Source organism: Rhamphochromis sp. 'chilingali', assembly GCF_963969265.1.
Source record: "Rhamphochromis sp. 'chilingali' genome assembly, chromosome: 12".
NCBI classification, from domain to species: Eukaryota; Metazoa; Chordata; class Actinopteri; order Cichliformes; family Cichlidae; genus Rhamphochromis; species Rhamphochromis sp. 'chilingali'.
Genome location: NC_137939.1, coordinates 5,238,127 through 5,265,870, shown reverse-complemented (window position 1 = coordinate 5,265,870; position 27,744 = coordinate 5,238,127). Strand labels below are relative to the sequence as shown.

Here is a 27,744-nt window from a genome sequence, read left to right as displayed (position 1 = left end):
GCATGCGTGGTTGACCCATGATTCTGTAATTACCCGCTGAGCGAGATGAAGAGGCCCAACAAACCACTCAAAGCCACACATAGCCTTCCTCTCCCCCTCTTCCTCCCTCCCTCCTCCCCCCACCGTGTCTCTCCAGTGGCATGAAACTCCGTCTGCCTGAGAGCTGGTAGCTGATGCTGAAGTGGCATTTAATGACTCAAAGTTGTTCACAATAGTAATTCTGACTTCATTTTGATGTCATTAGATTACCACTTTCGTTCTATTATGCAGGATTAAAATGTGGTTGTTCTGCAGTGGGATGAGACTGATCACATTCCCTCATCTGTTTGCTTGTTTGTGATCATGCAGAACAAGCTGCACAGTCTTCTTGCTGGCCCACTTTTAAAGGTCTGAACTAGAAAAATGTCATTTTTGTAGCTCAAATAAGGAGAAATAAAGAATTTGCTCCACAGCATGTGTCTTGCTTAAAAAATTGTGGACAAGCGGTCATGCAAGGAGGCTCAGAATAGTCAGAGATGGTAAATTTATGTCTCTGTAAGGTTTCACACTTCTGTATTAAATGAGGGAAAGTTTCGCCTACTTTACTCACATGTTTTGTTTTATACATATATGTATATATATATATATATATATATAGATATATATATAATCCTGAAAGTTCACACTATTAAGCATCTTCAGACAGCAAACTCAAAGCGACCAATCATGAAAGAACTTGTTTATAATAATTATGAGTGATTATGAGCAATAACAATGAAGACCATATATGGATCACTTCACAGAGTCTGTGTGTGTGTGTTCGTGTGTATATGTGTGTGTATTGGGGGGAGGGGGGGGGGGGGGGTGCCACCACGCTTAGCATATCCCAGATGTGCAAACCATATGCTCTGACTGAAATTAAAACAAAAAAGAAACAGTGAAACATGAAAGGGATTTTTAACTTTGTAAAGACAGTTAACAGTCGATACAGATAGGCTAATGGCCGAGAGAGGCCACATGAAAGAACCGGGGATGTTGGCATGCTTTTTGCACCACTTATTCCATTTCCTGCTCATAAGTTCACTGAGCAGATGGGAACCAAAGGCACAAGGAAGTTTAGATTTTCTGCCCCACAGACCGTTGTATATGATGCATGTAACTGCGCAACACCGCACGGTTATCATTTAGAGACGCTTTGGTGCATACCGGGAGGTCACAATAACAAAGGTGGAAAAAAAAAAGCAGTGGGACAAAAACGAAACCTCTTCAGCTATTTTGATCTATACCAGTAATTCTGTATGGGTGTTACATTTAAAGCACTCAAGTGAATAAATTTAACCCCCCCTTTCTATACTGCATATTGGATTTTCAAGAGTTATCTTATGATGAATAAAGTTCATTTAATTGTGCACACACACAAAAACAACTAGCACTGAATCTAGGTTTACTTTAAAAAACAAAAATTTAAAAAAAAAAGTCAAACTGCTTAATTTGGAAAAGAGCATCTGGAGGCAGGCTGTGACCTATCAGGAGCCTACTGAAAACATGTTGGAGAGTGCCCTCTGCTGTTGGTTTAGCGTACTGCAACGAGGGGAGCGACAGCTACAGCTGACATTACAGTAAATCAGAAGCTAAATTTGATCTGTTGTTGAAAAGAAAACAGTTTTTAACACATAAAATTGATTCTACCATCTAAGAATCTTAGAATGACCGCTGACAAGCAATCTGTGAGCTTTTATTATGACTTTCTGTGATTTGAGTTCAAGTTGCTCTGAAAGGTGGCATCAGCTAACACGAGGTCTTCTCTTCATCAGCCTGTTTTGCTGCTCGGAAAGAGACGTGTTTATTTAACGCCTGCCTTTGTCTGAGTCTGGATAATGTCCACCCTGAGGCAATAGCTGGCAGAGGTCTGACGGTAATTCTGCTTGCACTGTATAATCAGCCTTCACTGACCACTGCGTCACCTTTCATGACTGCAAACAGATGTATGTGGTACCAGTTGGGTTTAAAAGGAAAAGGAGTAAAATAGGCCTTAAAGTAATTAAGATATATTACTTGAAGAATCATTTCACTTAACTAAATAAATAAATCTAATCCTACCAAATCCACTGCAGTTTTTTCTCCTTTTGCTGTTGTTCATTCCTACTGCTTGTGTTGAATTCCTGGTACTCTTCATCAGGCTGAGCCAGCGTAGTAAGAGACATATGTGGTGTTTGGGCTGTGGCTGCTGACGTAAGCAAGTCTGACTCTACTGAAACATTTGTAGCTGCATGTAGAAAATCAAATAAACTAGTTGTATTCGTATTAATGTCGATACTGGTGCCATTATCCAACACTGAAGAAGACACATCATCCCTTATTATCTCGTCAGCGTGGATATTAAAACTGCGGCCCTCTCTCAGCATGTGAGGAAGGTTAGTTGTGGGAAACTTTGCAGGCTTGAACGAATCTCTCTCTTTTAGGTTTTCTTCTGGGATGGTGACGAGGTCGGGCAAAGGCTCGTCCGTAGTTACAGTCTCACGTGTAGAGTCGAGTGTGGACGGGCTTATGTTGTTTGGGCCAGGAGAAGATGTGACATGTGATGATGTGTTTTTAGGTGCCGCTGTGGAGATAATGGTGATTTCAACAAAGGTGAGATTAAACAAAAACAATGCCACAATTTAATGACTGGTGCAGTGAATTCTGGCTTACAGGGATTGTGAAAAAACATGATTTGTGACAATGCAGCAAACACAGGTTTAATAATGAAGTTACACGAGTGCGATGTGAAAATTTGAAGCCACATTTTTTAAAACAATTATTTCTACATTCTCAGCAGTAGCTTAACTGACACAAAACTATTTTAGAAATCTTAAAATATATCTATTAAGGATCTTTTTTTCCCCATGTTTTAACATTTTCATATTAACAAAACACTATAAGAAGTGGAACTGCAGGCTCACAATAACTGTCCACAGGGATGCATCCAATCATCCAGTTAAGATCTCTTTATTGCATTGTTACGACATAGTTTGAAAAAATATATATATATCTTGGATCCAATTTCAGAAGCATGTTGTGTCCCTATACACTCCAGGCACTTTGTTAAGTACACCTGCTTGTTAAAGCAAATATCTAATCAGCCAGTGAATGTAGCTGTGTAGCCATCTTTAGTGTGACCTGATTAGGTTCAAACCAAATCATTAGAATGGGGACGAATGTGATTTAAGTGACTTTGAACGTGGCGTAGTTGTTCATGTTCATGTTCATGGGGTTTACACAGAATGGTCCAAAAAAGAGAGAAGAATGGACAAATAACAGTTGGTTGTAACCTAGGTATGCAGAAAAGCACTTCTGAACACATAACACCTCAAACCTTGAGGCAGACGGGCTACAGCAGTAGAAAACTACAGGAAGTGCCACTCCTATCAGCTAAGAACAGGTAACTGTGGCTGCAAAGGCAAAACTTTCAACACGGCAGCCAAAAAAATGCCCCAGAACCAGAAAGCAGGAGAAGCTAACACCGATATCAATCGAGCACATCCCTCAATTTATATTACACAGAATCAGTGACACCATAACATTAAAGTGGACAGATTATAAGTCACACTGTAAGTTCAAGTCCTGGTTCTAGCTTGTGACCCAAAGCCTAACTGTATGCATGCAGTATGTAGTTCCCTCATGAACTGCATTTTAGCTGCAAATATTTACGCAATCATTTTTACTCTCCACTGATTCAAAGAGGCATCTTTTCTGAAGGGTTCTGATAGCAGAGGGGTATGCTAGCAAATATATGACTTGTACTTCCTGACCTTGCTCCCTGTTATTCGTGGAAAATGTGTGCAAAAGCTGTTGATGTTAAATATTTATCCATTTAATTTTCTGCAGGTGTCTTATACAGTAGTAAATCAGTGCAGCGGCATTTTAAATTATATTTAGTGAGCCAAAGGAAAAAAGTGGTCCTTAAAAGAAGAAGGAGAGAAGAGAGCAGGATGAATATACAGCCAGGACTTTAGACTTCAGTGGCTCGAAAGATGAAGTGGTGATGGGTGAGTAGTTTTTCTTGGTGTTTTTTTAAGAGATTGAAACATTTTTAACACTCATATGCTGAAAATGTGCAATCACACTGTGATATATCTAGAAATTGTTCCACTGAAAATAATTGTTGAAGGAGGGATTTTAAAATGAGTGCTATTGATATTGATATGACTGATTATTGCTATGTGATATTATTTTTATTTAATTTTTTAAACATTCTTTTGGAGGGGTGCAATGAAGAGTGGGAAATGTGAAGAGAGAGCGTAGGGCCATGGGTCAGAGATGAACCTAGACTGGCATCCAAAAGAGGATCCAACCCTGTACAGACAATGTGTACCTAATAAAGTGTCTGATGTGTGTATATTGGAGTGTTTTCATTAGCAGGATTGAAACATTAAGCGTCTGGCTGAGCAACAAACAAGAAGTGCCTGGTGTGACTACATTAAATGCCATGGTCAAGAAAACATCCAATAATTGATCACCTCTTTAGTTTTTACTGTGCTCATCAGCAGAAAACTCACCTATGCATGGCAGCGTGCTCTCCATGGTCCAGTGCATTTTGTGATTTGTCTCTCTGAAGGTGAGCACAGCATCCACCCTGTAGAACGGCTGCAGGAGCCGGTTGTCATCTGTGCAGGGCTGTAAAATAAACCTGGGTTAGATGTGTTACTCTTTAATGAATCCTCAAAGCCGCACAGTTTACTCATGTTAGTGTATGCTTTGACAGCCATGCACTACTATTTGGAGTCATACAGGTTTGTGTTTCAGCACTAACCTTTGTCTGGAGTATTCTGGCTGTGGGAATGGACAGAGTTACAAATTCACTCGTCTCATGCACTGTGAAAGTAACTGTCTGGTTAACTGACAGGTCACTGAGTGTCAGTGTTTCATTGTGATAGGTGCCTCTTCTGGTCAAACCCATTCGGCGTTTGAGGATGTGCAGCACAGTCTTGTCTGCCGTGGATGCATTCACTGAAATAAAATAAGATGTGTTAATGTGGTTAGTTAGTAACAAGTAATTATATTTGATGTATCTGTTTATAAGTATTTTCACTTGTTGCCAATTTCTATTTGATTACATTTGCACATTTGCTCTATATTTTTTTAACATATATATATATATATATATATATATATATATATATATATATATATATATATATATATATATATATATATATATATATATATATATATATATATATATATATATATATATATATATATATATATATATAATGAGATATACAATGAGGTTGATACATTTTTGGACAATCATAAGTGTTTTTTAAATTTTGCTTCTCTGCACCATCACAGTGGATTATAAACCAAACAATCACCATGTGGGTAAAGTGCAAACTTTCAAATGGTTTAACAAAAATATTGCACAATATGTTTTGGAAATCAGCCATTGTTATATACAGTCTCCTACTTTCAGATGCTCAAAAGTTATCGGACAGTGGACCGGTAAAGCGTTTCGTGGCCTATTTCCTTATTGTTCAAAGAGCCTGACAACTAAAGTGGTTGACCACAGAAGTGCATTACATTTACATTGTTCAAAGAAAAGCAGCTTCATTACATCTAATGAACTCAGGAATGAGTCTCAAAGAGGTAAGCTTGTCATTGTTAAAGTCCACAATCAAGAGGAACCGTCATTAATGTAAATACAGAGGATTTACAACAAGGTGCTAACCACTGGTTAACCTCAAGAAGAAGTCTGGATTAGACTTTGTCAGAAAACATCTAAAAAAGCCTGCATGGTTCTGGTAAAATCAAGATTTGGTAAACTTCTCATACTGTTCCTATTCTCATCATTCTGGTAAACCTGTACCAGAATGATGAGAATAGGAACATTATGCAGAATCAGAGGTAACAGGTCGAGGCAGTGTTTTGGTATGGATGTGTATGACTGCCACGGACACTGAATCACGAGTATTTTCTGATGATGTGACTCCTGATAGAAGTATGAGGATGAACTGTGGATTGATAATGATGCAAAGTAACCCAAGAGTTTCTCAATGGAAAGAAATCTGATATTCTTCAATGGTCAAGTCAGTCACCTGATCTCAACCCAACGCAGCATGTTTTTTAGTTAAGAAATACAAAACTGAAGGCAGAAAGACCCACAAACAAGCAGCAACTGAAGACCTGGCCTAGCATCTCACTGGAGGAAACACAGCACTTAGAGAGCTCCATGGGCTCTAGATTTTACCCAGTCATTGACTGCAACAATCCTCGTGTTTAAAATCATGTTACTTTGTTCAGTTAATGTTGAACATTTGACCCTTTGGATCTGACCTTGAATCCACTGGACCAAGCTGAAACTTTGTAGCTTTAGTTCAAACTATGACCACATACACAACTACTGTGAATACTTTGGAGTTAAGAATATTTTGGCTTTGGATTCAGGACTTTTACATTTAAGTATTTTTAACATTTTTATAACTGATCCGTTCTCTTTAGAAGAGAGAAAAAGAGCAAATGTCCCCACCCCACATGTTTTTATCAACATTAAACAAAAAATAGCCCAAGTGATTTTTACTGATGTAAAGGTCAGCACAGTGACAGGTTTTTGTTATTTTACAGAATATTAACCTTCTTCTTAAACTGCAAAAAAAACATACTATATTTCTATAATAGATAGTGAAAAATTGTAGCTGTTGAACTGTAAAAGCTGTAACACAGATGAAAATACTGTTAAAAGTCCAACATTTATGCCCTCTTTTACGTTTTCCAAAGCCACCCAGTGGGCCCGACTGGAGTCTGTGCCAGGCTGCTTCTGGCCCCCAGGCCTTGTGTTTGACACCCCTGCTCTAATTAAACTCAAACACTCACTATTGTTGTTGGTTAATTTTATTTTTTTTTAAAGGAAAAATAACTTCCAGCTCCAATTCTGTCCTTGTTACCCACCTTTTGGACAAGTTGCTTCCATACTGTAGGCATATCTGTCTCTGACCAGCTTCAAATCCAAAAATTCCCCTTCATTTTCCATTATCTGTATTAACCAAACAGTAATTGAGTACATTTCAGTTGTAATACTAACAATAGTCACTAGGTGGCATAATGCTGTGTGAAGTCTCACGTTGACAGGCCTTAAGATCTCCCTCCTCCTGCCCTGAACTCTTATGTCTGTTACATTCACATCAATGTTCATCTGAATCAAGCTGGCATCTTCCAGAGCTACAAGGAGGTGATCGTCCAGACACAGCGACCACTGCAGCAAAAATCAGACAATAAATACAAACAAAAAGTTAGACTTGCTTTCCAAACATTAAACATCTACAGACAAAATTGTGATCATTTAGAAGGTAATCAGAATTCCAGGCACTGAATGTAATTACTACCTCATTATCCCAGTTTCCATAGGGAATTTCTCTGATCACCTGAGGGCACACACAAATTATTTCTAGTAACAAAGCAAACCAATCCTAATATATAAATACAGTTAGGTTGAAATGTGGCAAAATGTTCATTGTTACCTGAACATATTCAGGGTCACAGCGGATTTGCTCTCTGCTTTGCACCACAGACATCACAGGGCACTTCATTGTGAAACTGTGATGCTGGCTTCCAAATCGATTCATCCTCCGCACCAAATTTAATGTTAAGACATTAAAGCCATTCTGAAAAGTCAATATAAACACAGATCATTATCACCACCAAGCCCAAGTGCAAGGCTAAAAGATTTGAGGTTGTAGATATGGATTGCATATTTCAGAAAAGAATGCCAAACCTGCTGCCGAACAAAACACCCGGTGTAGCTGACTCTAAAAACGTAGTTATCGTCGGGGTCGTTTTGCAGTGAGAATCCACAGGCAGACAGCTGGAGATTCAGGTGGTCCAGAGATGCAAGGTTGGCTTGTGAAAAGCAAGCAGTGGTTCAGAAATGACATGTTCAACATTAAATGAATGCTTTTTAAAGTCATTTATCTTGTCATAAAGATATACCTTGGATACTTAGCGCCCTCGACAGCCAGACCCTGAACTCCTCAATTCTTGCACTGTGCATCCACATCTCCATGTATTCAGGAAAGCAAACCACATCTTCTTCTGAAATTGCAGCAGGTAGATTTCTCACAAACACTAGGAACATAACAGCTTTAGCTCATAAGTGAATAAATGTTCACCTGTTAATCTTGCTGCAGAAGTTTGAATCCATTCTTGTTTCTGAATGAAAAATGCGCTCTTTGTGATAAAACACTGCAAAAAACTGTAGAAAAGAGCATCGAATGGAGCTTATATTTGAAAGACGATGTAGATATAACATTTATACATATCGCTGTTACTCACATAGCAAGGATGCCTACTCTGATGTGATCCATGGTGAAGTGATGGAAACGTCTGTGGATAGTCTTATTTGTAGGTGAGAGGTGGTGTCACTGGCCTGGATAGGTTAAAGCACAGGTGTGTTTACTTTGCTTTGTTAAAAGGCAAGTGAGAAAAAAAGCTTAAAAATAAAAGAACAATTGCTGTTTTGAGCATGTGTGAAAATAAACTTTACAGGATTGTGTCCTTTTGTGTTTGTCATCCATCATGAATTACCCCTTTCACTTCCAGTGACCTCCTTTTATTAACCTTTATTGCTTTCTTGACATCGATGCAGAGATTGTTGCCCCTGTAATAAAATCTCACTTTACTTTACCTTCTATTAAATTGCGTCTTTAGGCACTTTGTTACTAGCAGCCTGTTGCAAAAACACATGATCATTTTATTGGTTGAATTTAGCAGGTAGAAATGGTATTTTACCCTGACAAGTTGATTCTCAAACTGCTGTTAGCCAAAAAAACGTCTTTTTTTTTTTTTGGCTTATTCTGTGTTGCAGAATAAAGGTTGTCATACCAAATGTTGACTTTCAAGCTCATAAGAATTGTGCATGCTCAGTGTTTGCCTTACAAACTGTATTTGCATGGGTGTTTGCACATATTTTATTAATTTTCTGCAGCTATTTCCCTCTATCCTGTAAATTCTGTTTGTATGCATTTCGAAAACATTTTGTTCATTCATTTATGTCAGGGTACAGGGTTTTATGTACAGATTGTTAGGGAGTTAAATAAAAAAAATTCTAAAAAACGAATTGTAAATACAGTTAGAGTTACTTAACATTGAAAACGATTAGATTTGGTTCCTATTGCACATTTCAATACTTGAAATGTGCAATTCACTTGTATTTTTATTTTTTATTCCTATTTATTCTATTTATCCCCTTTGTGTATTTTATTTATATTTGTCTCTGTATTTATATGTGTGTGTGTGTGTGTGTGTGTGTGTGTGTGTGTGTGTGTGTGTGTGTGTGTGTGTGTGTGTGTATATATATAACAGTTCTGTAACTGTAACTTTGGTCGTTGCTGTGCTTTTTTTGGAAGTCGAATTTCCCAGAGGAACCCACCCGAGGGATTAATAAAGTTCTATCTTATCTTATCTTATCTTATCTTATTGTTTATTATTGTGTCAGTGATGTGCTTTAAAAATTACCACGAAGACCGGAAGTTTTAGTCTCTGTCTCTGTCTCCAATATCGGGCAATAATACTGGCTTACCAAAACATCGGTCGGGCTTTTCTTTTTTTTTTAATTTCTTCAAAACATTACACACCTTTTGTTTGGGCTCCTAGCTTCCTGTGAGACTTCAAAGGGTAACTCGGGAGCATTATCCTTGGCACAAACAAGTTACGACACTTGATGAATGTAAAATAATAAGGAAGATTAGGTTTAACTTAAATTCACAAACGGTAACTGGCAATTGATAGTCAAAAATTAATCTATTCAGAAAACGTTTTCAAATTAATTTTTTGGCAGCCCCACAAATAAGAGTGCACCCTCCCAAGTCGATGATGTCATCTTTACAAGGTGAGCATCAGCAGCCATTTTGTTAGCTAGCTTGAGGTTAAAAGAGGTTAGCCGCGTGCAGCTGTATTGATATACTCGCTTTGGTGGTGAAATTGCGTCGAAGTCGATAACTCGTCGAAGTTGTTATTGACGTACAGTTTTCGGCCACGCGCTCGTAAGCACGAGGAGGAGTCGTGTATTTGTTGGCAGCGCGTTGTAAAACTGGACGGCCATTCATTTTTCGAGCTGACTTGAGTGTGCTAGCTCAGTGGCTAGCTGGCTAACTTGTTTACGAGTGTCATTTCTGGCAAAGAAAGCGTCCCGGCTTTCATGCCACCAGCTGTTAAACGCGAAAGAGTCGCAGAGTGACTGTTTCACGCAGTTCGCGTGTCTGCGCTTGTGTTACATTAGCTTCGCGCACAGTTAAGAGAAGTAAACTAAAAGCCAGGGGCAGATCCGCTCGCACCACTCCGGTGTTTACTGATAACTTGAGCTCTCTCAGCTGACCGTGCTTGGACCAGAGCTCAGCCATCCTGGACACCATGTCAGAGCTTTACATTCGGGTGGCTGAGGAAGAAAATGAAGAACCCATGGAGATCCCGTCAGAGGACGATGGCACTGTTTTGCTGTCATCTGTAGCAGCGCAGTTTCCAGGGGCTTGCGGGCTGCGATACAGAAACCCAGAGACCCAGTGCATGAGGGGAGTCCGGCTTGTGGAGGGTGTCCTGCACCCACCGGAGAACGACTGGGGAAACCTAGTGTACATTGTCAATTACCCCAAAGGTATGCCAGGTGTTTGTGTCGTTATAAACTTGTAAGCAAATTGACAACCCTGCCCACAAACTGCCTGTTAAGTTGTTTTGACTATAACTAGTTAAAAGTACCAATACATCGTATTACAATTAACGCTTTAATGCTCGGGATTGGTCCAAATTTGAACATAAAGGTGTTGTTCATATTGTAGTGAAGCTGCTTTGCCCAACACCTGCGCTGTATTTTAACTCGTATAAAAATGTTTGTGACTGTACAGTAGTATTATATTACAAAATTCAGCAGCATCACAAATTGGAGCCTCCAAAAGATACCTTAAAGAGAGATTACTGTATTAGATTGGTCTAAAAAAAAAAACACAAATGACACCAACAAAAAAACATTGTGAGGCAGGTGACTGAACTGGATTAAAGCTCTGTATTTAATAGCTTGCTTACTGAATGTGATCAAATCCTGCAGCAAGGTTGTGACAACTGTGGAAAATTATAACAGATTAGTTGATGCTGTTATGGCAACATGTTATTGAAATAGTAAACACAGTTGTATTTCGGTTTTTTGTTTGTTTTTGTTTTTTTTAATTTAGGGGAGCTTTGTAAATGTATAAGACAAGGGTTTTTGATTGCTTTTTTTCTCACTGGCATGATTTATTTATTCTTCATAGATAACAAAAGAAAGATGGAAGAAATAGACGCTGCCACAGTTGTGAAAATTAAAAGGGGCTTTCAGAAGACATCGGATCTTATTGTCCTCGGGTTGCCATGGAAAACAACAGAACAAGACCTCAAGGATTATTTCAGTACCTTTGGAGAGGTCATCATGGTGCAGGTATTGATGTGTCATGTGACTGTGAATGTTTTCTCAGTTCTTTTCTAGACATTGAGCGCAACAAGGGTATGACTTTTGTTTGTGTACTAATGAATTTGCTCACCTCGCCCATTTTCAGGTGAAGAGAGATGCAAAAACTGGCAATTCAAAAGGTTTTGGGTTCGTCCGGTTCACCGACTACGAGACGCAAACCAAAGTCATCGCTCAGAGACACATGATTGACGGGAGATGGTGTGACTGTAAACTTCCCAATTCAAAGGTGGGTTGGGCACAATTTTTACCGTGTCTCAAAGAAGTGCTTTGGTAGAAATTGATTTCTTCAGTGAATAAGGTTTGGTATAAATTCATTTTTAGGTTTATATGTAGGCTTACAGCACCTGTTACTGCTTGTTGATCTGTGTCACACGTTCACATACATTCACTTCAGATAAGGATTGGGTTTCCACACTTACAAGCAGGCGTTTTAAAGTCATTGCAGTGGATTTTTAAAAAAACGTTTAACACAGGTTACAAATGTTGATTAGCTTTTGTAAAACTGAATCTGGATTGTTGAGCAGCGTGACTTAAAATGAAATGGTGGTGCCCGTTCTTCCTTTCAGGCATGTCCCGATGAGCCGATGCGCAGCCGTAAAATCTTTGTTGGTCGCTGCACAGAGGACATGACAACCGATGATCTGAGGCAGTACTTCATGCAGTATGGTGAAGTCACAGACGTCTTCATTCCCAAACCTTTCCGGGCGTTTGCTTTTGTCACATTTGCTGATGACCAGGTAAGAGTGACCTTAAATGACGGCCTTTGAATATGAGTAGATGGTATTATACAGGAAGAGTGAGAAAGACCTAATATGTATGTTTAGATAAAACAAAAACAAATCTTTAATATCAGTAATTATATGCATATAAGTTTGGTGTAGTAGTGGAAAACATGAGAGCTCAATTACAGATTTATACTGTAAATACCTCATGATACCTGGTATTTATAGTGTACGGAGTATTTATTTACCTGTAAGAAAAAAGAGATACACAGACTTAGTAACTCATTTCTTTCTCAGGTTGCCCAAGCTCTGTGCGGAGAGGACCTGATCATCAAGGGTGTCAGTGTGCACATCTCCAATGCTGAGCCCAAACACAATAATAGTAGGCAAATGATGGATCGAGGGCGTTTTGGGGCTGGTGGGTTCAATCAGGGCTATGGCAGTAATCGCGGTGGACTAGGCAGCGGTAGCGGAGGGGTTAACTTCGGGGCTCTGGGTCTAAACCCAGCCATGGTCGCGGCTGCTCAGGCAGCGCTGCAGAGCAGTTGGGGAATGATGGGCATGCTGGCTAACCAGCAGGGTCTGACCACAACGGCAGGCACAGCCACTACAACCAGAGACCAGACCTATAGCTCTGCGAGCACCAGTTACAGCAGCCCAAACTCAGCTAGCCTTGGTTGGGCTCCAGGCACTAACACGGCCTCCAGCAGCGGCTTCAGCTCTGGCTTTGGTGCATCTATGGAGTCTAAATCTTCTAGTTGGGGAATGTAGATAGCTACGAGCTAACTCTTTCTGTTGCTATAAGGCTGACCTGGTAAGTATACATATGAGGGGGAATGGCTTAGATATTATGTTATTTAAAAAAGAAAAAATACACTGCCTTTTATTTTGTTAAAGAGGAAATTTATACTTGTGTGTGACTTACGTAGTCATGCATTGAATGGGTGAGAAGTGTAGTTTGTTAGTGGAAGCTGCCACACTACCTGGTTTTGTTTTTTGAGAATATGTTACACAAATTTACTGTGCATGCAGGATAAAATAATTTATAAACATGCACGAGTATCTCAAGAGCCCCCTGATTGCCTCTTGTGAAATGATGGGCTTTCTATAATTACATATAAGTATATATATATGTATGTATGCATTTGATTTTATCTTTGTTTTTGTTTGACATCTTTTGGAAACGCCTTCATGGAAATCTCTTCTGCAGTTCACCAACTCTTTCCCAATTTCCCGGGAGGAAGCGCCTCATTGGCAGCAATGTTCGACAGATCTCAGTATCATTTCCCCTCCTCCCATGTGTAAATGCTTTGTCATCCAAGAACACAGCTTCACTCTGCATATACTGTATTAGACGGTGGGTGTTGTCTTTTTTTCCTCTCCCCCTTTTTAATTTTTTTTTTAATTTTTGGGATATAGAAATTTTGTCTGCTGTTGTCACTTTTTGAGATCAGTGAGTGGGATTGGTGTTGGCCCGAGTGAGAGTGAGCGAACGGGAGAGCGAAATGAAAGAAAGCGGTGTGAGTAGGACTGTTGGTGCGGAGTTTTTTCTTTTTTTTGTTTGTTTGTTTTTCTTTTGGTTTGTTTTGTTTTTTAATTCAAAAGAGACAAATGCCTGCGAGAGTTGAGAAGAACCTGTGGCTTTGTGCGAGTGTGAGAGGAAGAAACCAGTACGAGTGTGTTCACCATGCCCATCACAAGGACATTTATTGCATCTCGAGATCCCTACGGTCTCTTTCTCTCATTGTTTTCTATCAACCTTAAATCTTTAAAATCACAGTGAAATGTCAAGTGCTATGAGTATTTGTATCCTTTTGTAGCCTTCTCTTGCTATCTGATTTGACGTGAATGCTGTGTCTGGTTGTGTGCTTTACTTTCTCCTTGTTACCACCCTCTCTGTGTGAAAATGTGACCTTGTGCTAGTGAAGTCTGTGTGGGTGGGTGGGGTTGCGGGACACTGAAAGAGTGCTGAAGTTTGAAAGCGAGCTCAGAAGTTGATGTGGTGAATGTTTGACAAGTTCCCATTGAAAGTTTGTGTTTGAAGTGGTTACGAATGCATTTTCTATGTTTTGTGAATAAAGGGAAGTCTGAAATAAAATTGAATTTGACTAGGTATAATGCCCTCTTGATAGTCAATTATTTTTAACTTACTTTACATTAATTGAACTGCCAACACTTTAATTCACATGTATAGGGACCTCGGACACGGAAAGCCCAGGTTTTCGTCTGAATGAAGGTTGGAGTCAGTTGCGTGGAAGACGAAGCCTTTGTTGGGTGTGCCGGTGCAAACCACAATGAACCTTAATCCTGAAAAGGATCTTCTTCACCTCACTTGCAAGAAACCTTGGACCACCAAATTTAGAGCGGACCATACTCTGTGACAATCAAGGTATTTTTGGGTTTTTTGTCATACATAAAGATGTCACAGTTGGGACGAAAGTAACACCTGCTGCTTGGCAGCGATCATTCCTTTGTCTGGTCCCCAATCTGTGAGACAGGTCTTGCCTTTCTAAAACTGGGTGTTTGTCAGTAAACACTTTATTCTTTTGTCTCCCAACAGTCACTGACATCAAAGTATTAACCAGTCGGGTGTTTGATGTGGTTAAAAATGATATCGGTGTAGCAGGAAGCTGTCTAGTTCTGTTTACCTTGATTGTTAAGTGACTGAAATGTATCACCTGGCTGTCCTTTTTCTTTTTTTCATCAAAGGGACTTAACTGACTGAACAGCAGCAATTCACACATTGTATTCTGACATATTAGTATTGCATTGTTAAATAAAGGTTTGGAGTTTTTAATCATTGTGGTCTCTCAATGTAGATAAAATGTGACTTTTTTTTCAGGCCATAATCTCTAGTTTTCCTTGCTTTTAATCCATATCTCTTTTTAGGATTTATTTGAAAACACGGATACAATTCAGATTTAGTCTTTTTGTTAAAACGGCTCTAGCATCCTGCAGAAAGCTAGCTCATATATAATGTATATAGAAGATTGACTATATAAACAGACTTTTACAGTCTTTGTTGGTGGATGTAATTTATATTTTCCTCCTGATGATGGTGCTGTTGTACAGTTTTTGCTGATTGTTGGACAGGACTCACATCCCCTTCATATATTAAAATTTGTTGATACTTTCCATTTTTAAACGGCTGTAAGAGTTTGTGAAAATTTCTCTGCACACTCAAGACTACTATGAAACTAAACGTACAAATCATCAGTTGACAATCTGGAATGCGTCTCTAAAGGTTGTATTTATGTAAAAGCAGATTGTTGGTTTTTTTTCCAAAAACAAAATAACTTTTATCTAAAATCTTTTACACTCTAAATTACTTTTAATAATGTGTGGAAACCATGTGTTTTTATGGGCTGTCTGACAAGGTTTCTGCAAACTTATTTTTGGTGTGAAATTATTTGAGATGAGCTCATTAAAACTGTACATAAATGCAGAAATTGTGATTTTTAAGAACTGAAAAAGGGCATCAAAACCAGATCAGTTTAAGTTTTACCTAAAAAATTAAATGAATAACAGAGAAGTCTGTACATCTCTCAGAATTACTCTGCAATAATACCAGAAGTACAAGATAGTGGGTTTAAATATTTTCCTTGTGCTTAAACATAACATAGCCATGATCTTTAAAAGGTCCTCCTAGAACTCATTCCCCATAGAGAATAACCTTTCTCACAGTGTGATTTAAGGTGGTTTCTCCCACTGCAAGCAGGTTGCAAAGGTTTTCCAGAGGAATTTGTCTCAGCCTGATCTTTTCCAGGATGCAGTCTGGTTTCTGAGAGTGCTCTCTGCTGTATTGTCAGAGGTATGCACCAGGACTGTTTATCTGAATTAAACAAATGGGTCCATGAGAAAAAATTCTGTATTTTCATATGACTTGCAAGCAAAATTGTACCTAGATTTTTGTTTTTATAATTAAAATTAAAGTGGAGAACCAAGTGTGCATACGCCCAAACCTCTTGTTCCATCAGTCCCAGGTTGTCAGTGGTTGGTGGAGCGTAATATTGACGTACCAGACAAAATAATCTCACTCTTACTACACCTGCTGCACTCAGTCTCAGTTAGTTAGATCATATTTTAAGCCCTGCAGCCTCATTCATACACCCTCAAGCGTGACGCACTTCCAATTGACGTCAGTTCGATCCAAATTAAACCTCTCTCCACATACCCGCGCATTTTTATGGGGTTTTTTTTTGTGATTTATTGTGATGTAAGCACAGAGTTCAAAGCTGTTTCTTCTGTTCTGCTATTCCTATAAGTAATTTTGAAATTTTACACAACATTTAGAAAGCATAATCTATCATTATGTTTTGTACTTGTATTTAATTTGCTTTATGTCACGAAGCAGAAGTATTCAAGCCTTTAACACTTAAGAGTTGTGACTTTCTGTATTTGTATTATCTCAATAACAATGAGCCACCACTGCATTGTGTGATAACTTCTTTCATTATAACCAGTTTGTAATTTACTTTAATGTACTTGACTACAATAAACGTTCAAGTTCTAAAGATGAATTTTTAAAAAACTAAAATCTTCTGCCTTTTAAATTAAGAAAATTAACTAACGAAGCTTTGCCAGCCAGTATTTTAGTACACAAGCACAATTACTGAGCTGCTTGCTTTTTAAGGGCCCATGAAACCACATAAATTTTCAGCACTGGACCTGTATGTAAAACGCTGTTTTTAATGTGTCTTAAATGATTCATAGAAATGATTCTGATTTGGGGTTTGATCTTGACTAAAATCAGTGTTGACCGTCATCCAGTCCTCCTCCTCCTGCATCGTCATCACGCTGTCTGGTGTCTCCTTGGTGCCTGCTTTGTCTGCACATGACTCAGAGGTGTCATCTTGCACCTGCCCTGCCTTAACTGAGCTCTAACAGCCTCTTGTGCTCTAATGCAACCCCTGCATGGCGTCAGGCCGCATTAAGAATACAAGGCCCTATTGTAGCGAGCCTCGCTCTGATAATAAAGCTGCATGTTTATGGTACTCGAAGTGTATATATGTAGTTAAGCATTGAAATGACGGAGTTTATATTGTTTTTGTTCTGCTGTGTACCCTTTCAGGATCAAAGCTCTGACATGAAGAGTCAAATGAGCTCTTTGAAGCGTCCCAAGATGGCCAAATGAAAGCCTGATGTTAACATCAATATGGTAATCACCAAAGCTATTGCAGCGCAGGTGCACTGAGGCGAGGCTTTGTTTACTGTTTAACAGCAGGTGTAATAACAGCTGTGACACACTCCTGTCAGGTACAACAACCATCACTGCTGTACGAGTTAAAGCAGTCTTGTTAGCACAAGACTCTTTTTACAGCGGCTGGGAATTTCCTGACAAGCCTGAAGTGCTTAAAGGATTACATTTTGGTTTTTTGGGTTGTTTTTTTTTTAAAAATCAAGATAGTTATAAAATACACTTTATGAACGTAGAAACTGAGGTGAGTAATTCTGGAGAGTTGAATGTGTTTAAGGTGAGAAGGTGTTTTATGCTTTTAATGGGCAGCTAACTAGACCAGTACAGGAAATGAAGGTAATTAAAGCTGTGGAGTTGTATTCAACTTTCACAGCTGAAAGTGTTGCTGTTTTTTGGTCATTACTTTAACACCACCAGGAAGCAGCATCTGCTCTCAGTGCTCATCCCATTTTAACCTCCTAAGACCCAGTGTCCACATATGTGGACATCACATTTTGGGTTGGCTGGACCACAGTACAAAATTTTGCTCTACAAGGGCCTGATATCCACTTACAAGGACATTGTGCTGCCACTGCCATAAAAGACATCTACAGGAAGCGGTGTCTGAAAAGGGCTGGGAAAATCATCAAAGACCCCAGTCACCCATCACATGGACTCTTCACCCTCCTGCCCTCTGGGAGGCGCCACAGGAGCCTCCAGACTAAGACCACCAGGTACCGGAACAGCTTCTTCCCCACAGCTGTCAGACTCCTGAACTCTGCCTCCTGACATCTGACCCACGTTAACACATGGACTGAACATACAGACACCCACAATGGACAACTGTACCCTCAAACACACAATAATAACATGGACTGAACCACCACTCACAACCACTAGTACTTTATATAGCCTCTGTAGAAACTATCTACACCAGGGGTGTAGATAGTCCCAGTCCTCGAGAGCTACCGTCCTGCAGCTTTTAGATGCATCCCTACTCCAACACAGCTGAATCAAATGGTTTGATTACCTCTTCAGCATGCCATCGTGTTTGGCAAAGGCCTGATAACAAGCCATTCATTTGATTCAGCTGTGTTGGAGTAGGGATGCATCTAAAAGCTGCAGGACGGTAGCTCTCGAGGACTGGGATTGGGCAGCCCTGATCTACACCCTCACTTATCTTAACTGCACTACTGTATAGCTCTGTGTAAATAATCATTCTGTACATTCGATAATCTTTAATCCTACAACTGTTTACAACTTGCATAGTTCCCATTTCTGTATAGCTGTATATCTCAGATTCTGTAAAGTTATTTATTTCATATTCTGTATAGTTTTTCATATTTATATCCTGTTCATAGCCTGTACATAGCTTGTACTCACTACAGCCTGTACATACTTATAGTTATAGAATAGTCACAACATACATTATAACATACCATAATAGACCCATTTCTGTAATATACTCACATATCTATATTATTGCTAATATATATTGTAATATATCTATATCACTAAAGCACTTCTGGATGGAGGCAAACTGCATTTTGTTGCCCTGTACCTGTGCATGTGCAATGACAATAAAGTTGAATTCTAATTCTATTCTATTCTATTCACTGTTCTATTGACATTTAAAACAAATATCCTCATATGCAGCTATCAGGCGCTTGTAGAGCAAAATCAGGTAAAAAGATAATTCTTTGTTTTTGATCTTATCAGGCCCCAATCAGCCCAAATAGCAAAGAGAAATTAAAAATTATTACCCTTAAAAGAGTTCAGATCTTAGGAGGTTGAATATTCACACTCACTTCATTAGATGTACCTTACTAGTACTGTGTCGGGCCCCCTTTTGCTTTCAGAAATGTTTTAAGTCTTTTAAGCACAGATTCAGGACGGTGATGAAAAAGCCTTCAAGATTTTGGTCCTTATTGACATGATTACAGCTCATCGTTGCTGCAGGTTTCTGACATGTACATCCGGGATCTGACTCTGTTTCAATTCAATTCAATAGGGTTATATCCTAATGGAAGCAGCCATCAGGTACACTGTGGATAAGGTGAAACAATGCTCATTTGATACTAAAGAGCCTAAAGTGAACTCTATAATAACATTACACCACCAGCAACCTGAAACACTGATACAACTCCATGCTTTCATGTTGTGTATGCCGCCCACTGTCTCTGGAAAAGTGTTGTTTTAAGCACTTCTTTGAGAACTACTTCTGCTGCAGCAGCCATTGTCTTGCTAAAAAACGACCTTCTGCAACTCAAACAATTAGCACATTTTTTCTAAAACAAACGTCTCCAGCCAAATAAGTGCTCACGAGGAGCTGGCTAAATGAAAGCCAGTGACATTTGGCCATTTTCCAGTTTTGAAGACAAAATATTAAAAACTTTGACAGGCTTTACACCCCACGTCTCTTCTCTCCAGTAGTAGTAAATGTCTAAAAATAACACTTTTATGAAAGCACAGATTAAAAAATTAGGCTAAAGGCCTCTGAGTGATACTGACTGAAGACACGTGGGAGTTGCAGGAGGTAGCCCATTTCCTTCAGGCTTTGAGGTTTTGTGTATTCATAGATGCTCTTCTGCATACCTTAGTTGTAATGAGTGGTTATTTGGCCGCTCTATTGCCTTCTTACAAGCAGTTCGGCCATTCTCCTCTGACCTCTGATATCAACAGAGAACTGCTGCTCACTTGCTACTTTCTTTTTCCAGACCATTTTCTGTAAACCCTAGAGATGATTGTGCAGGAAAATCTACTTGTATCAGCAGTTTTGGCAATACTCACACCATCCTGTCTGGCACCAACAACCCTGCCACGTTTAAAGTCGCTTAAATCACCTTTCTTCCCCATTCTGATGTTTGGTTTGAATTTCAATAGGTTGTCTTAACCACATCTACAAGCCTGCATGCATTGATTTGCTGCTATCTGACTGGCTGATTAACTATTTGCATTGATGAGCAGTTTACCCAATAAACAGCGGTTTATTTATCTAAGAATTGTTTCTAAGGTTACAAAGCCAATCCTAAACAGTCTAGACCCAGGATAGGGTTTAATGATGGTGTTGTGTTCACCGTATTATAGTAATGTATGAGTATATAGAGGCCGGACACTACAGCATCTTAATACTTTAAATCAGTTACAGTAATGTCACCTTAGGGAAACTTGTGATGCTGAGTTTTAAATGAGTCTTTGAACTTGTGCTGTAATTTTTATAGTGACCTGCTGAATTTGAAGTCAGTTTTTCCCATGTTATTTAAATTGTAGAGCATACCTAACATTGTGTTGTCTCACAGTTTATTGTACTGTATGCTGCAGTATCATTGAATAAGTCTCCACGTTGGTGTCCACTAAAACAGTGAAGGGTTTAGTAGTGTTAACATGAGTTTGTGCATGTGTAAAGAAATGTGTCAGGGTCTTAGGGCCACCTGCTGGACAACCTCTGAAAAGACAACACATGAAATGGTTTATTTGTCATTTCACTGTGGTGACCTGTTAATATTTTTGATATTCTTTTGATACAGATCGGTACGTGTAGCTACAGATTTTAATTATTCTTACCATCTGGAATTGGCAGTGCATTCACTTGGCAAGCAAAATATTGCTGGTTCAATTCCCACCGGAGACACATCCCCTTTAGGGTTGCGTCAGGAGTTCTCATGTGGTGTAAAACTCCACCGTATCAGACGTGTGGAGCTACTTGTTATTTTTAAAATAAAGTTGTTTTATAAATTATGTCTTCATCAGTGTTAAATGGTTATGTAGATCAGAATGTCTTTGCCTTTAAAATGCAGGTCACGATTATATATCACGGTCCTCTGGAACTTGTTGCCTTATTTAGTATCACACACACTTCAATCCTGTTTACAGCATCCAGACAGTTAAGGACCATTCAAGCTAATTATAGAGGGATTGAAAATCTTTATTTAGCCTAACACAGCATAGTGCAAGGGTTCACCTTAATCCAGTGTTAACACCGTGGACCCCGTGCCCAACATGACTGTGGAACAGTATCCTGGCGGCCTGTGTAATATCAAGATTGAGTCACACATCCCCTCTGACTACATCAAAATACACAGGAGGTGTCTACAGTGCACATAATCTATTGTTCCACCTCTTGATAAATATAACCGCAACAAGTCTCTGTGAGAAGTAAAAAGTTGGTTTAAGTAGATTCTGGGTCCTAGATGGTGGAAAGTTGAAAGATGGAATGTTTGAAATCTTCACTTGTTGATAACGTCCCCTCGTCCTCGGTCTTCCATCGTGTTTGTTTTTGGGTGTCGTGAAGATCTCCCTTAAGCATTGTAGGATGAAGAGGAGACATTTCCACCATGACCTGTCCAGTTGGTGTGGATGAAATGACCGGGGTTTGAGAGTAGCTCATATGTGTGGGCTCCAAAGTAGTCCCTCTGAGCCTAAAAACAAAGCCAGATACAGTTACCTTTTTAAAATCTGCAAATCCTTAAAATATTTTAACCAAAAGATTCACGATATGAAAAAAGGATTTTATAGCATCTAGATTCCAGCACAAGACTTGAGCTACAAGGGATCTTTTATTGTGATACACCTCCTATAGTGGAGGCGTAACCGTTTCTAGAATTGTGTTACCTGGAGAAGGTTGGCGGGCAGCTTGTCATGTCTGTAGCCATCATAGAAGGACAGAGCGGTAGTGAAACAGGGCATGGGGATGCCATGTTGGACTCCAGTGCTGACTGCTCTGCGCCATGACTCCTACAGCAGGAGAGTAAACAGAATGAAGACATAATTAAGTTTGTTTACAGGACCAAATTAAATCACTGTGAACCTGGTCATAAATTAGAGGTCATCTCAAGGCTTTTGGTAACCAAAACAATCACTGCAGCATTTTTCATCAGCTCAAATTCTGCAGGACTCACTATGACTGCAAAACTTGCAAAGGAAAAACCTGTAAAGTTGGAGGGGGAGAAGAAAAAAAAATGTATTGTGTACTTGGGTCTATTGGGATGGATTCAATTCTGATCATCTTCACACACTTTGAATTAGTTCATCAGTTTAATGTAAATGGAACCCAGACCACTATATCACAAATCGACCAGAGGGCTGGTGACTACAAGACAAGTCGTACTGTTGCTTCACTCCTTTTCTATATTTATTTAAAAAAAAAAAAGAGGAAATAACTTGTTTTTTTGTGCCTTTGTCAATGTGGTGATTGCAGGTTATTGCTTGACCACTTCCTCCTTCCTCATACCTGGCAGTCTTGCACAGCGTTACTGAAGAAAGTGTCCAGCAGCAAGTTCTGCAGCTCAGCGTTCCTGTCGAAAGCCTCTTTGATTTTACCCAAGAAGACACTGGAAGAGGAAAAGCAGTGTTAATGTTCTCCAGACATACTGTAATAAAAACTCCATTTAAACAAAGTTCAATGCCCTTTGAGAACTTCATCCCCATTAGCTGGCTGGTGACTGTACACTGCAAATTATGAGTGTTAAATGTGCGATTACACAACAACTGTGCCAGGTTACACAAAGTAAACCAGTGTCACAATCACAATTTCCTCATTCTTGTCTCTCTATATGATTTTATGGGAAGAGTCCTTTTGTTCCTCTCTTTTCTCACTTCAACATTACAACACAACGCATTGACAAAAAGGCAATTTTAAAACCTTTTGGCACTGCAAAAGGTTTTCCTTGCACTTAAAGAAACTGCAGCTCAACTCAAATGTTTTTAAATCTTAAGCAACAAAAACTTCTGTTTTTGTTGGGCTTTCTTAACAAGGGCTCTCGCCCCCACTGTTTGGACAACAGTGTTGAAACTTTTGCACAACATGGAAGTGAGGCAAACTTATGCTGTGTGGACACATGAGGGCAAAAGTACCTTCGAATGATGCAGCCTCCTCTCCACATCAGGGCGATCGCACCATAGTTGAGCGTCCAGCCAAACTCGTTGGCTGCCTGGCGCAGCAGCATGAATCCCTGCGCGTAGGAAATGATCTTGGACGCATACAGGGCCTGGACAAATGAAAACATAACAATTCATATTACTTTCAGTGTTTAAAATCTCTATTCATCACTTCTGATACCTGTTAGTCTCAAAGGGTGCGCAAACATTTTTACTTTGGCCTCTCTGTGGCATGCTGCCCTAAACTGGCCCATTTAGAGTAAATGCATTTACTGTGGGTTTTACCTTTCTGATGTCTTCTAGGAAGGTAGCCTTGTTGCCGCTGAATTTGACCCCCTGTGGCCCTGACAGGCTGCGGCTGGCCTCCACTCTCTCATCCTTTAGAGAAGACAGACATCTGGCAAAGACAGCCTCCCCTGGGAGACAAGAGGATGAAAGAAGGGAGAGGAAAGAAGAGGGACAGCATTAGTGCATATACTACACACACCGCTTTGAGTGTCACATAAACTAACTGCCCAGCTTTTTTTTTCTCTTTTTTAAATAGTAATTTAGGTTTCCCGAGATCTCAAAAAATGACAAAGCATTACATAGAATTTCCAAGCTGATAGCACAGGGTCGCTGTGCTATCAGCCAACGCTCGAGCGACAGCATGACTCAGCAGTGTTTGCAATAGTGTTTGGTAAAGCAGGCGTGCCAAAGCTACGGCAGACAAAACTCAAGGTTTCCCAGATTAGAGAGGATCATTTCCTTGCCACTAACTGAGGACAGTAGGAAAAAAAAAAAACCTGTTGGGTCAGCATGACTTGCTAAAACCTGCACTGCTCTATAACGTAAAAACTGTCCTAGTGAGGAATGTGATCCCTGCTGGGTGAGAGCGCCTCCTGTGCATACTGCTTCGCCCTGATGGGCTTAGTTCTCACACAATGAAGCCTTTTATTCTGCACCCATCCCTCTATATCACAGCAGGGTATCCAACACAGACAGGGAACAAGCAAACACAGCAATTTAAAAAAAATCTCACTTGTGGGTACATTTTCCATATAGTTTACCCTGCATGCTTTTAAAGTTAATCATACAAAGCTTGCTTCTTGTTTAGGTCTGTTTATGAAACAGACTATGATACAGTCACAGCAAAGACCAAAGCCAAATCCCCCTTATGTCACCTGACATGCACAGGCCATCAGAATAGCCTTCAAGCTTCTTACAGGCAACAACATATTGATCACATTCTCTAAAAGAAGCTCACAGCCCATGCTGTGTTTGCCAGCTGACAGATCCAAAGTATAAGCCCAAGAAATCTGATCATTAAAGGGTAATTTGATAAGTGGCTTTTGCAGTATTGGTACATGACACTAGCCTTTATGAGTAGTTCATTGCTTTAAGCCTCCTTTCTTCCTCTTACCGATCAGTGTGACAGGTGTCCCGTACTCGAGGGCTGAAATGGCCGTCCACTTCCCTGTGCCTTTCTGTCCAGCACTGTCGCGGATTTTGGGCAGCAGATGTTTACCGTCGGAGTCTTTGTATTTAAGGATGTTAGCTGTGATCTCAATCAGGAAGGAGTCCAGCTCAGTCTTGTTCCAGCTGTCAAAAGCCTTAAAAAAAAACAAAACAAAAAAATCAAAAAACACATATTGTCTTTATATTTTACATAATTAATACTGCCAGACAAATGTGAAAGTGGTGTCATAGAAGTACAACAAGCGCACCTGTGCCATCTCATCATGGTCCATACCCAAGACATCCTTCATCAGGTGATAGGCCTCACAGATCAGCTGCATATCTCCATACTCAATGCCGTTATGGACCATTTTCACAAAATGACCCGCACCCTCATCGCCAACCTGCTCAAGCCACACAATATTTGTTAGATGATTTGGCATAATAATAACAACAAATATATATTTAATAAACATTAAATATACATCACTCACCCAGTCACAACAAGGCTCTCCTGTTCCAACTTTGGCAGCGATGCTCTGGAAGATGTCCTTTATGTATGGCCTATAAAATAAACATTAAGTTACACTCTGAAATAGATAAATGTTCACTGATTTTTAACACACATGAAATGAAGCTGATGACTTACCAGGCCTCTTTATGCCCACCAGGCATGAGTGAGGGTCCATAGCGTGCACCCTCCTCTCCACCACTCACTCCACTGCCAACAAACAGCAGGCCCTTCTCTTTCAGACTCTTGCAACGCCGCTATAGGATAGAAGTGCATGAGCTATGGTGATATCCTCTGGAATAAAGAGGTTTTGCTCCACAGTGAATGTTTATGACTTACTGTCGTGTCTCTGTATTCAGAGTTGCCACCATCAATGATGATGTCCCCAGCCTCAAGAAGAGGAACCTGAGAATTAACAGATTTAGTACAAACCCAATAAATGTATGCAGGTTGGATGCAGTTTCTAAACTTTAGCCTAGTTCAGGACTGACTGCTCACAAGCTTGTCAATGAAGTCATCCACAGCCTGTCCAGCCTTGACCAGCAGGATGATCCTCCTGGGCTTCTTGAGCTTGGTCACCATGTCTTCCAGAGATTCTGCTCCAATCACCTTGGAGCCCTTAGCCTCGTTCTGCAGGAAGTCATGCACCTTGGACACAGTACGGTTGTAAGCGCAGACCTGTTGGAAAGATATTGAATGAGTGAAAGAAAAGTGGAACAGGTTATGCAGGGAGTAGCAGCAACACACACAGGAGGCATCAACTTACCACAAAGCCGTGGTCATTCATGTTCATGATGAGGTTCTGGCCCATGACGGCCAAACCAATTAGTGCAATGTCTGCTCTGAGGAAATAAGAATCACATCACAGGTGAGAAGATCGGATAGTCTGGCTTCAGGGTAATTATCAAAACAGCCTTCTGTCTACTATCCCGCAAGTCATCCAGTGTATTTTTATTTCAAGTAAATTAAAACATGGGCTTCAGAGTCCTCACTCCGAAGATCCCTTTAATTTCCCAGAGTCCATAGCGACCATCACCCAATTCAGTGCTGCACAGACCACACATATTTCTACCAAACTCTAAAGCTGACCCCGGTCAGATAACAGCACCGTTAGCATTAACTACTAAAGAAGATTACTCTCAGCAAAGGAGAAAAACAAAAGAACCTCAACTAGTAGGTATAACCTTTCTATTGCCCCGACTTTGTACAAAAAAGACACAACAGAAGAAGAAACAAGTGAAGGACTTACTCAGCCATTGTGTTCTGTGGGCAAAGTAACTGTAAAGTAACTGTATTAAAATGACAGTCGAGCTCGCACACCAGTCCTTTCCTTCAGATTTCCTCCTTGCTCGTTTTCCACTTCCTCGTTCTCATCTAAACTTGACTGAGACTCTTAGGTACGCCCACGTAGAGCAAGAACCAATCGAAGAGCTTTCTGCAAACAAGCCACGTCCGAGGCTAAATTTGATTGGTCTAGAATTCTGAGCAGAGCTATGGCTTTTCCTGTTGGCTTCCCCGGAAGTCACTCACGAAGCTTCAGTGCACGCCATACGTCTGCTTGATGAGGGACCTGTTTCAGAAATGGATTTTCCTCTTTAAGTATCGAGACAGTCAAACTTGTTTTGACTAGTAAGTTTAAGAACAACATTTTAACTTGATGATTTTGCCTTGTCAGTCTCCCAGTTGGACACCTCGTTTCTATTGGCAGCGGTCAAATGCGTCAGACCTGAGAGCTGCGCTTGCGCCACAATAGACTATATGTCTATATATCTATAAGTCAATGAATCCCGTTTTCTTTTTCTCTGGTGAAAATCTGAACAAGTACATTGTGTATTTCATCTTTTAATCACAAATGCAGAAGATAAGCCCATTTTTTTTAGCTGTTTAGTAAGTAAGTAAGTAAAATTTATTTATATAGCGCTTTTCACAGATAAAAATCGCAAAGTGCTTAATGGAAATATAAAACAATGTAACAGTAATGTAAAACAATAAAAACAACATAAGAGGAAATTAAGTAAATGCTTTTCTAAATAAAAATGTCTTCAGCTGTTTTTTAAAAGAATCATTAGCAAATGTCCTTCTTATCACAACATCTAAATTTTCTGATTTCAGTATATATACTGAAATGATTACACGCCCAGCAAGTTTTCTAGAAGAAGAATTGCCTATATATTTTTAGTAGATTATGCAACAGCACAATCTAATAATTTCAGTCAATTTTCCTGTTGCTAACTAGCTCAATGCATTACAGACAGAGGATATGGATGGAGTAGACATTGATTCTTTTCATGTTAAGTTTTATTTCACACATTCTGGCACAGGAAAGATGTTCTTGGCTGTCTTTGTTTGAAATGTTTGTCTTTTCTTCTGTATAATGGAAATAAATGGCATCTGAAAAACTGAGGACCAGTGTGCGGAGTGTGTCAGTGGGTGTTCCTGTGCTGTGAACGAAGATAAGATAAGATAATAAGATGATAAGAAATATACTCTTACTAATTATTAGAGTTGAAAAGTACTTTGCTAAGCAAAATTAAATGAGGTTCAGTTGGAGCGTTAAACGTTAACATAAAGG

General features: G+C 39.6%; 3 protein-coding genes across 5 annotated transcripts; 1 reads left to right on the top strand and 2 right to left on the bottom strand.

Moving 5' to 3' along the window:
• Positions 1-791: 791 nt before the first annotated feature.
• Positions 792-9,708, bottom strand: ciroz (ciliated left-right organizer protein containing ZP-N domains). Of its 2 annotated transcripts, XM_080898622.1 has the most exons (12): positions 9,588-9,708; positions 8,287-8,380; positions 8,124-8,206; positions 7,945-8,046; positions 7,730-7,854; positions 7,476-7,619; positions 7,342-7,379; positions 7,079-7,217; positions 6,907-6,991; positions 4,772-4,968; positions 4,518-4,635; positions 792-2,581 (listed from the first exon to the last, which is right to left on the bottom strand). In XM_080898622.1, exons 2-12 carry the CDS (start codon positions 8,316-8,318, stop codon positions 2,076-2,078), a joined length of 1,569 nt encoding a protein of 522 aa, XP_080754748.1. In that variant the 5' UTR covers positions 8,319-8,380; positions 9,588-9,708; the 3' UTR covers positions 792-2,075. The 2 variants fall into 2 exon arrangements, with proteins under 2 accessions (XP_080754748.1, XP_080754747.1); XM_080898621.1 differs by lacking the exon at positions 9,588-9,708 and having other exon boundaries at positions 8,287-9,395.
• A 160-nt stretch (positions 9,709-9,868) lies between these two features.
• On the top strand, positions 9,869-14,968 carry tardbpa (TAR DNA binding protein a). Of its 2 annotated transcripts, XR_013973630.1 has the most exons (7): positions 9,871-10,603; positions 11,253-11,416; positions 11,535-11,675; positions 12,016-12,186; positions 12,469-12,553; positions 13,382-13,528; positions 14,366-14,968. XR_013973630.1 is itself a non-coding variant. In XM_080898623.1 (5 exons), exons 1-5 carry the CDS (start codon positions 10,363-10,365, stop codon positions 12,940-12,942), a joined length of 1,191 nt encoding a protein of 396 aa, XP_080754749.1. In that variant the 5' UTR covers positions 9,869-10,362; the 3' UTR covers positions 12,943-14,968. The 2 variants fall into 2 exon arrangements, 1 of the variants encoding a protein (XP_080754749.1); XM_080898623.1 differs by having other exon boundaries at positions 9,869-10,603; positions 12,469-14,968.
• A 6,283-nt stretch (positions 14,969-21,251) lies between these two features.
• Positions 21,252-26,577, bottom strand: pgd (phosphogluconate dehydrogenase). Its single transcript, XM_080899403.1, has 13 exons — positions 26,422-26,577; positions 25,939-26,014; positions 25,671-25,850; positions 25,512-25,577; positions 25,311-25,429; positions 25,156-25,225; positions 24,931-25,065; positions 24,627-24,816; positions 23,510-23,640; positions 23,201-23,334; positions 22,578-22,677; positions 21,959-22,081; positions 21,252-21,765 (listed from the first exon to the last, which is right to left on the bottom strand). Exons 1-13 carry the CDS (start codon positions 26,427-26,429, stop codon positions 21,646-21,648), a joined length of 1,452 nt encoding a protein of 483 aa, XP_080755529.1. The 5' UTR covers positions 26,430-26,577; the 3' UTR covers positions 21,252-21,645.
• Between the last annotated feature and the right edge of the window lie 1,167 nt (positions 26,578-27,744).

Excerpts from the sequence above, each read along its gene's own strand:
- ciroz (XM_080898622.1), bottom strand. The coding sequence starts at position 8,318 with ATGGATCACATCAGAGTAGGCATCCTTGCTAT. Across the intron at positions 8,207-8,286 it reads AGAGTAGGCATCCTTGCTAT|TTTTTTGCAGTGTTTTATCA; the intron begins GTGAGTAACAGC and ends TCTTTTCTACAG. Across the intron at positions 2,582-4,517 it reads GAGCACGCTGCCATGCATAG|CGGCACCTAAAAACACATCA; the intron begins GTGAGTTTTCTG and ends TTATCTCCACAG.
- tardbpa (XM_080898623.1), top strand. The coding sequence starts at position 10,363 with ATGTCAGAGCTTTACATTCGGGTGGCTGAGGAAGAAAATGAAGAACCC. Across the intron at positions 10,604-11,252 it reads CATTGTCAATTACCCCAAAG|ATAACAAAAGAAAGATGGAA; the intron begins GTATGCCAGGTG and ends TATTCTTCATAG. Across the intron at positions 11,417-11,534 it reads GAGAGGTCATCATGGTGCAG|GTGAAGAGAGATGCAAAAAC; the intron begins GTATTGATGTGT and ends GCCCATTTTCAG.
- pgd (XM_080899403.1), bottom strand. Across the intron at positions 23,335-23,509 it reads TCCTAGAAGACATCAGAAAG|GCCCTGTATGCGTCCAAGAT; the intron begins GTAAAACCCACA and ends TCATTTGTCCAG. Across the intron at positions 22,082-22,577 it reads ACGCTGTGCAAGACTGCCAG|GAGTCATGGCGCAGAGCAGT; the intron begins GTATGAGGAAGG and ends CTCCTGCTGTAG.